General features: G+C 39.2%; 1 protein-coding gene across 1 annotated transcript in view; it reads right to left on the bottom strand.

The window, feature by feature from the left end:
• Nucleotides 1–10,106, bottom strand: part of Spc25 (SPC25, NDC80 kinetochore complex component) — a 34,344-nt gene that overhangs the window by 12,794 nt on the left and 11,444 nt on the right. The window contains exons 4-5 of the mRNA XM_004634815.2: nucleotides 2,267–2,413; nucleotides 1,066–1,170 (exon numbers count right to left, since the gene is read on the bottom strand). Coding sequence (XP_004634872.1) covers nucleotides 1,066–1,170; nucleotides 2,267–2,413 — 252 coding nt within the window. The remainder of the gene's footprint in view (nucleotides 1–1,065; nucleotides 1,171–2,266; nucleotides 2,414–10,106) is intronic.

The raw sequence follows: 10,106 nt of genomic DNA, 5'->3' as shown, positions 1-10,106 counted from the left end.
CCAGTAGGGGGATAGCAGGCTTGAGTGGGATTTCCAGTCCTAGTTTTCTAAGGAGTCTCCACACTGATTTCCATAATGGTTGCACCAGTCTATACTCCCACCAACAGTGGAGAAGGGTGCCCCTTTCCCCACAGCCTCTCCAACATTTGTTGTTGGTTGATTTCTTTATGATAGCCAATCTTTCTGGGGTGAGATGGTATATCATAGTGTTTATATTCAAGTACCCTTATTTTAATTAATGACTATAAAAATGCAAGAACAGTGATGCTGGTAATTTGAATATGTCAGAGAGAACCTAAAAAGTCCCTCCCTTACGAGAAAGGCAAAGTGTTTACCATATGTTGTATGTATAGAATTCAGTACTACCTGCAATTTTAGGCATTTATGGGGGTCTTGGAACATATCCACCCCAAGGATAAAGGAGGCTACTATACATGCTGAGTCCCCCAAGTGATTCAATCCCCAAATCGAAGGGTCCCCTGATACAAGACACTGCTATGAATAGGAACATACACATGTAACACTCAGAAAAATATTCATGTCCTTTAAGTAGTAATTCCTTTCTAAGAATTCCATGGAAATTATTAAAAAACAAACAAACAAAAATAAAACAGGACCAGGAATTTGTGTAGCTAGAATAGAAAGTTGATATTTGGTATAGTATTTCTAAAACTAAAAAACTAGAAGAATCCAAATGTTGTTAAAAGCAAGATATGCTAAGCATTCAATAAAATATTGTTATATTACATTAATTGAATGATTACACCATGATTTAAAAATTACTATTATTAAGGCCATCATAAAGTGCTAAAGATACATATGCTAAGAACACACAAAAAAGAAAATTATTTGCATGTTGACAATCATGCTAAAAATTCATTAAAAATATTGAATGACCAAAGGATCAGTAGCTATGCTTCAGTAAAAAACCGTTTTATTTTTTCAAAAGCTAATAACGTCTTCATTTTAGTTCAAAATATTCAAATCATCTACTTAAGAAGACATGTTTTCTAATCTCTTAATTTATATTTTACTTTCATATATTACTTATATTAATATACTTACCATAAATTTTTCTGATTTCCAGCCCAAGTCGATCTTTATACAAGTCTGCTGACTTCTGCAGCCTTTGCAACCTTTCTTCATTAGCTTTGCTAGCTGTGGAAATAGCTATAATAGAAGACAAACACACCATAGCACATATTTTAACTCAACTGATGCTCATTGAATTGATTTTAAGAAACTTGGACGCAACTACTAAAATAATGCCAGGCATAGGAATCTGTTTACATTTAAAGTTTCTGTCTCTACTGATTAGCAAAAGGGACTTCTGCTCGTTTAGGATGGAAGGGAAAGTTACTGAGATGCAGAGAATCAGTTCAGGGAACTGTGTGGCTAGAGTAGAACCAGCCTTCAGTTTACACTATTCTGGTTTTTCTAGATAGCCAAAGATACACTGACTGCTTCATAGAAAAACAATTCCATTCCTAATTTTTAGGAATTACTTTCTCATGAGAAAAGGGCCCTTTTTATGCTAGTTGGGAATTTCTTTTTTTAAATTAGCACAATAATCTCTAAGTAATCCTTGGTAGATGAGAAAAATTTCACACTTGAATCTCGGGTAAGAACTCTATAAAAAAAGTGAAACTAATTTGGTTATTTTAAGATGTGAAGAATCAATTCTATAGTTTATGAGTACGCAGGCCCCTTTCTAATGAAGCATGAATTTAGATATGAATTTTTTTGAGCACTGAGACCGCAGCATAATGGGTACTCGTGCTTCCTGGCAGAGTGCGGATGGCCAGCAAGCATCTGCTGCATAAATCACACCAGGGCGAATCCCATTTAGGGACACTGTCTCCCACCATTTAATTAAACCCCTCATATCTCAAAATTTATGTGTCAGCCCCCTGCCCGCCCCCAGTGGGAATCCAGGTGGGGTGCGCACACGTTCAAAGGCCGTTCTGTGTGCATACAACCCTGCCATAGTGAACCCGTTAACCTGTAAAACAAATTCAAAAAGAGCAAAAATCCCCTCATACCGATGTTGTTATTGCTCTGATTGAACAGAAATTAAAAGAAAAAGTAAAAGAGAACAAAATCACCCCTGCTTGGGCAGCCGCAGTGGCATGCTGCAGAGCTGAGCTCCGGCCTCGCCCTCGGGCACGCATCCGTGTCCAGCAGTGAGGGACGGCCGACGGAGACGCACACAACGGGGACCTACGGACACTCTACAATGTATGTTATTAATATAACCGAAACCTACTTTCTTTCTTCCTAGAATATTCTTCTTTAAGATCCTGAATATTTGCGGTGAGGATTTCCAGTTCCTGATTTTTGCCTTTCACTTCAGCAATCAACCTTAAAAGATTATTTTTCTTTTCTTGAATCATCTTATTCTGCTCACAGACCTCTGTAAGAAGCACACGATATTTGCTAATTACATACGCTTTGCTCTCTGATATGCAGCTAAGAAAAAGACCATTTATTGACTTTATAAGACTAATAGTGTTTTGAATGAGAAGCATTTTGTAGTGAGTTAAAAATTATAAGGCATATATATATATACACACAAATTCTATTCTTTCAACTTCTCTTTGAAAACAAAAATGAGATAAAAATGGTTTTTAAAATGAAAATACAAAATTAAATCATAAAATAAATTATCAGAAGATCATGACTCCCGAGTTTCCCATTCCAAATAAATAGAAAAATAAGCACATCACAAAAAATAACCAAACTGGAGAAGACAGCCTTTCAAAGAGCTTTCCATTAAGAAATACCTTGTGAAGCTGTCTGTATAGTTCCTTGAATGGGGGCCTCAAGAGGCAAGTGGTGGTATCTTCCTAGTAAAGCTAAGAAGAGAACCGAAGAATTCAGGGTTCTCCTACCCACCAAGCAGCTCCCAGCATGGGCTATGTGTGTGTGATGCCAATCCTAGAAGTGGGTCGAGGGTCTCAAGGTTGCAAAGAGAGAGACATGCAATCATGACCACTGCTCCCCGCCCCCCATTGCTACCTTCTCTGAGGTCCTGTTAACCCCACGAGTCCTAAACTTAAGCCACCAAAAGCTTTCTCCCCCGGGTTTCCCCTGATCCTCCAAGCAGATGAACTAAGGCAAGAAAGCTGGTGTGCAGGAGTCAACTCATAGCAGGAGGAGAAGTAGGAAAATGGAATGCAAAGAACCCTGCTCTAGGGGAGGAGCTGCCTTAAAAGTCCTTTAGGGACAGAGAAAAGGAAGCCCGCATTAAGAGGCAAAAATTGAGCAGGGCATGGTAGCATATCCCTGTAATCCCAGCACTTGGGAGGCTGAGGCACGAGGATTGTTGTGAGTTCAAGACCAGCCTGGGCTACGAAGTAGAAAATAATTTCTTTAACATGATAGAAACAAAACCTTTTAAATCTCATAATATGCTTAAAACAAAATACTGTCATTTCCAAAAGGAATAAAAAGAATGCCTGGTATCATTGCTAGATAATATTTCTCCCTAGAAGTTTCTGGTCAATTTACAAAATATATAACTGATAAAACTATTGGAAAGGAAAAGATATCAGACATCTACTTTGAATGTAAACAAAAATCTACTGAGTCCATAAGAATTTGTAGTTCTAAATATCACAAAATCAATAGCTTTCACAAATAATATCAATGATAAATAGATAAAACTAGTTGTGTTTATGCTATTAATAACAGCATATTAGTTTTTGCTGTCACATGCTACTTTTCATTATAAAAGAGCAGCTTTTACAGTTGATTAATCAGACCTCACTTCCTCTTCTTGCCTTCAATCCCTCCAGCTTCCTGACCCAGCCCATGTCCCTGGACACAGACCCACAAGCCCTGCTGCCTCCTTTGTCCACTCAGCCTCCCCAGCTACCAAATCCCTCACACACATACTCAACATGTAAAAAGCAGCAAAGCCTGAACCGACACCTGGCAGATTCTTCTGCTGGGAGAAGGTAAGAACCCTGCCCAGCCACTCTTGCCCTCACTGGTTGGAAAACAAACACAGCTTCTGCACGCAGGCCCACTGACAGGGACTGAGGTCCCCAAAGTGCCCATGAGGAAGTTAAATAGGACAGCACAGCACAGCACTAAAAGCCTAAAAACTCCAGAGCAGAGGGTATGGAGGCTAAAAAAAAAAAAAAAAAGCAAAAATCCAGTACAGCTTCCAAATGTACTTATGAATTTCTCAATTAAATCACTAATATTTAAATAAAATTAGAATATTTTTAAGACGTTATTAACCAGCAGGCCTACATTTAAAAAGCCAAAATATACTATTGTCATTTAATTACAGCATCATAATTACAAAGGAATATGTGCTCAAAGGATAAGTGATGTTTACAAACTTTTTTTAGGGCCAGGGATAGAGCTCAGTGGTATAAGCACCTGCCTGGCAATCACAAGGTCCCAAGTTTGATCCTCCATACTACAAAAAATTAAAAATTAAAATTAAAAAAAAGTGCATGTATTACAGAACTTGAGGACCTTAAATACCATGAATCTTCCAAAGGGAACTGACACTCTGACCTATCTCCAAAATTAAACTGAGCATGAAATTGTTTCCATGAGGAACTTCTTTAAAGACTGATCTTCTGGGCTGGGGAGATGGCTCAGTGGAATAAGTGCTTCCCTGGCAAGTGCAAGGGCCCAAGTTCAATCCTCGGTTCTTTAAAAAAAAAAAAAAAAAAAAAAAAAAGACTGATCTTCCTCAGGAAACAAAGTAGTCTCATTTACAGTGATGTACAAAATATTCAGGAATAAACTTGATCAAGAAACAGACTCTGAATGAAAAAAAAACAAAAAAAAAAAAACAAACAAGCAAACTGTACAACTTGTCTGAGGCATGTGTTTGACTTGGATATCTGGAATGACATTTTATTTGGCGGTACCGGGGATCAAACTTGGGACCTTGTGCTTACCAGGCAGGCGCTTATGCCACTGAGTTACCTCCCTGACTTGGAATGACATTTTATAATGCTTCTGCATATTATAAAGATGCCAATATTTCCCAAGTTCACATTACATTTAATATAGCCCTAAGGGAACAGTGGAGGGCAAAGGAGGGTCTAATAAAAAATTAATTTGTCTGACAATACACAGATGAGAATAGAAAATACAGAGGAAAAACAGCACAGGAAGGCAATGGCCTTGTCAGATGTAGCATTTGTGATTGAGGCACAATCCAGCAGTGAGCACTAGCTGAAGAACTGATACACAGCTCATAAAACAGAAAAGGCATTCGCAAGTTAATACACTTAAGAAGTCAGCATGATAAAGGAAATATCAGAGATCAAGAGGAAGAACACTCCCTAATCAGTACTAGAATCCAAAATAAATCCATATTTCTTAAATATAAAAACTTATAAAATCTGAAAAGCAACATCTGTGAATATAAAATTAATTATATGGAGAATGATCTTTTTACACAAAGGCAAAAATAAAGAAAGCAAGCCACTTGTTGGCTACATAAAACTTGACACATAGGTAACACAAGTTCTGTTTGACTCCAAGAAGAATAAAACTCTATACATCGGGTACTTTGTTCAACATTTTCTATGTATATAAATTTGCTTAAGATTCACAGCAATCCTATTCTGCAGGCCTTAGTCTCTCTTTTAAAAGAAAAAGGAAACACACAGCAGCTCAGTAACTTGTCTGAAGCTGAGCTAAGGTGAAATAAACAGTTCAGCCTGGACCTACTCAAGTCTCCAAGGGCAATGATTTTTGGTCATGAAACTATCCTCCTCCAACAATGGGCTACTATTTTAATCTAGAGAAAACACAAATGCAAATTTCTCAGGGAAGTGGAGAGGACAGGCAGAAGAGATAAAACAGACAAAAAACTGAATAGCTAACAGATATGAGAGCTAATTCAACCTCCACATTAATCACAGAAATGCAAATAACATAGCAATTTTCATTTATTACAGCAATGTTTACAAAAATAATAGAGAGTGTTGAAAGGAATGCAAAGAGCTAGACTCCCGGAAAATATTGACATTGTGAAACAAAAAAAGTCTTAAGGATACTTACGTCCTTTAATCTAGTGAGTTCATTTTTACAAGTGACACTAGAAAAGCAGGATATGGGCAAATATTTATATCCAAAAATGTTTTTCAGTGTTTATGATGAAAACACTGAAAGGATTCTAAATGTCTAAAAAGTACATGATTAAAAGTATGGTCCAACAGTAAAATGGAACATACTGTCAAAGAGCTTAGTAGAATGCGAGAAATACTCTCAAAGTAGAAAAAATACTTACAAAAGATATCTTGAACACAATGTTATAAAACTGCACAGCACACAGTAAATAAAAGCTAGAAAGTCATTTTTTTTTAAATGTAGTTCTCAACATTACAGACAATAGCTGTTTATTTTTCTGTACTTTCCAAACTTTTGGACATTATCAGATATTATACCAAGTATAATCTAAAAATAAACATCAGAATTACCAGAAAGTAAAATGCAATTTTTTAAAATGTATTTAATACAGGGTCTACAGGGTCTCACTACACAGATCGTACTGATCCTCCTGTTTTCAGCCTCCCAAGCGCTGGGATTACAGGCATGCACCACCACACCCAGTCTCAGTGACTGTCTCAGCACACCCTGAGGGCGGGGCCAGCACAGCATGCCTGGGATCGAACCCCCACCGCTGCAGTCTGCCTAAGAAGGCGCTTTAGTCCACTAAGCTATCTGGCTGGCTCAAAATGCAATTCTTTAAAGGAAATTATTTAGTAGAACTATAATGCAAAACAAATCCAAATTTAAAGTAGAAAGATCTCAGCTCCAATTTGACTCTTCATTTACTTCTCCAAGACTCTGGTCAAATATTTCTGAAATTCTCCTCATTTATGAAAAGTGGGTATGGTAGCAATGCCTACCACACTCACTAACTTCACAGGGTCACCTCCAACTTGTAACACTCAAATATCCCACAAGTGAGTGCTTTCATTATACCACTTGAACTGTGGGGATCTATGGTAAGGGACAGAAAAGCCTCCCGGCCTGACTGGCTCCTGTGCACAGCTGGCCACCTCTGCATTCCCCAGGGCCAATATTTCGAGCTGCACCACTGCTCAGTGTGGGAACGATCCTTTGCACTTTCCCACCAGTACACAAAGCTAAGTACTGTAGGGTTCCCCAGCAGCACACTTCAGCTGCGACGCTAGATCTCCTATCGACCCAGGGATTAATTTCAGGCAAATTCTTTAACTTCAGTGAGCTTTGATTTCCTCATCTTTGAAAAGCTTTCAGACAGCTGCTGGCCCAACATCTCTCTACCCTCCTGTTTATTATGCACGACACTGCCAAAGTGCTTTTCAGCATGACACTTTGCCAAAATGTATTGCAGAACACAAATCCACTATCACGTTCCAGGTTAAAATCCTACAGCAACTCCTTATCTAAATCCTGTACAGATTTCAGGATTTAAATAATTCAAGAGCTTGTCTGCAGCAGATGAACCTCCAATAGATGATCATAACTGCATGGACAGACCCTCCGTGTCAGGCTGTTTGTTCTCTGCTCTATCTTCCTAAGAGAACCTGCCATGACGCAGTAGCTCAACAAATATTTGGCAGGTGAATGAATCCTCTTAGCCTTTCCTCAACTCAAAATACTATCTGAATCTGTCTACTCTGTTGGTCCTCAGTGATAGCAACTGCCTTCCTGGGTTCTTTCCCCTCCCAGTTTCTCATGGCCTTCCCTCAAGCTTGTTCTGCTCTTCCACTTGCTCTTTCTGGCTCTCTGATCCTTTCCCTATATGCCCCTCTCCAGTTCACCATGTATCAAATACTATACTGTGATTATGACCACCTTTTACTCTACACATTCCTCACAGCCTCAACCTCCTGACTACACTAAAGACTCCTCAGTCTCTATCTTCTCTACTGTGATTATGACCACCTTTTACTCTACACATTCCTCACAGCCTCAAACTCCTGATTACACTAAAGACTCCTCAGTCTCTACAGCGAAGACCTCCTTCCTGCTGGCCTCCGGATCAAGCTATCCAGCGCCTACCAGACATCTCTACATACAAGGACCACAGCACAAGAACTGGACCCGCGTTTGTTTTCTCACCTTTAAAAATATGCTCCCCCTCTTCTAATCCCTCACATGGCAAATGTACCACATCAAGAGACAGGAAACATCCCTCAGCTTCAGGACAGCAGTCCTGACTGCGTACCCACTAAGCCCTTCACTGCCCGGCCATCCTCGCCATGTGCCTCGATGACCCACTATCTCACCACCTCCTTTTTATTGTACAGGACACCGTCAGGGCGCTTTGCCTGAAATACCAATGCGTTTCCACTTTGCAGGTTAAAATCCTGCAGCAGCTGTTTATCTCCTGAAAAAGCCTAAACTCATTTGCACAACATGGAAGGTCCACCAAGTGCCCAACCAGCTCTTTGCAGCTACTTCTCTGCCACTTCCCACCTACACTGTACTCTGGCCATCCCAGAACAAGTGGCTCTCAAGGTTCTGCAACACTCTGTGTGCTGTCCTCTCCCCTTCCTAGAGGTCGTGCTTACTGTGGTGAACTTCCCACCCCTCCTCTATGTGATCTTCCCCTCCTCTGTGTTCAAACAGACTGATGGGTTCATATCATGTTCCTGCTCGTTTCCAGCTGTGTGACCTTGAACAATTTACTTAACCTCTTTGTGCATATTTCCTCCTGATTGAAAACATTACACATCTGATGGTTATCCATATTCATGAGTCAGTATATGCCAGGCCCTTAGAATAAGGTCTGGCACAGGTAATGGAAGCAAGAGTTCATTATGAAATATTCTTGGAACTATCACTGAAATAAATCAGGCTGTATGTCCATACAGCACTATTCCATTATTATAGCAACTCTTATGTTTTACTTGTGATTTCTTCATCTATATCTTCCACTAAATTGTGAAGAGATTATACCTAATGCATTGTCTCTTCAGTCTTTGGCTAAGACAGCTGGATTCAGGTCAATTATATTTCTGTTCAAGTATAAGGTCATTTTAAAAAATAAAAATGCTGTTAGTGTTTGAACGTTGACAGTACATCTTCACATTACAAACTTAAGACCATGCACTGAGAATCACAATTGCAATTCTCAGTAAAATGGACAATTTCAAACTTAATTTTCTAATCTCTCGGTATCTGGGAATGAGAGAAGCTTCTAGACTTTTAGAAAGTGAATAAAAGTACATGAATCACCAGTTAAATGGCTGATTTTACCCTGCCTCTCACCAGTTAAAGGGCCAACAGGGGAGTAAAAGGGCAGACAAGGAAGAAGAAAACAGTCAAATGCAGACTGTGACAAGCGAAGCACAAATATGCCCCAGTAAAAACATCCCAGTTTAATCCTATTTAAACCACATAGCTACCCAATTGAGTATCTCTAATAGAATTTGATCTGTGCCCACATGCCTGCAGCTTTTGCACGAGAATTCAGGGAGTTACTGATCTACACTGGACAATCTGGAGAATTGCACAAAGAAGATGAAAACAATGTAGTAAAAATAATGGAAAAATATCAGAGTAAGAGGCATGATCAAAAATACAGTGAATATTTAAGCTTTCAAAATGTTGTTATAGTAAAAGGAACACTGCCATTAATCCTTCTCAATGCACTCTTTGTCACAGAGAACATATTGATCCCACTGTTCTTGTCACTTCTGGAAGCAGCTCTGGGTGTCTTTACTAGTGTCTAGTTGAGCAGTCATGGTCCCCTTGGTGTCTTGAATCTATGCAAAGTGCTTACCTTTCTGACTATGGAGAAGCAGCAGAAGACACAGTGTCAGATCCAGTGAGTAAAATGGATAAGGATACAGCAGTCCCTCTTATTGCGGAGGTTACAGGCACCCACGTGATGTGTGAAAATCATCCAAGTAGCGACGTTATATTTTAGTGTTTATATATATATTAAGGTTTTATAAACCCTTCCCATGCTCTTTTGGGTGTGTGTGGTACTGGGGATTGAACTTGGGACATTGTGCTTGCGAGGCAGGTGCTTATGCCACTGAGCTATCTCCCCTTGAGTTTTTTTAAAAAAATCTTTTATTTAAATGTAGTTGGTGGGGCCAGGAGATGGCTCAGTGGAATAAGTGCTT

Source organism: Octodon degus, unplaced genomic scaffold (genome assembly GCF_000260255.1).
Source record: "Octodon degus isolate 3935 unplaced genomic scaffold, OctDeg1.0 scaffold00065, whole genome shotgun sequence".
Classification (NCBI taxonomy): domain Eukaryota; kingdom Metazoa; phylum Chordata; class Mammalia; order Rodentia; family Octodontidae; genus Octodon; species Octodon degus.
The sequence above is the reverse complement of the archived record's forward strand: the minus strand, read 5'-3'. Positions and strand labels throughout refer to the sequence as shown.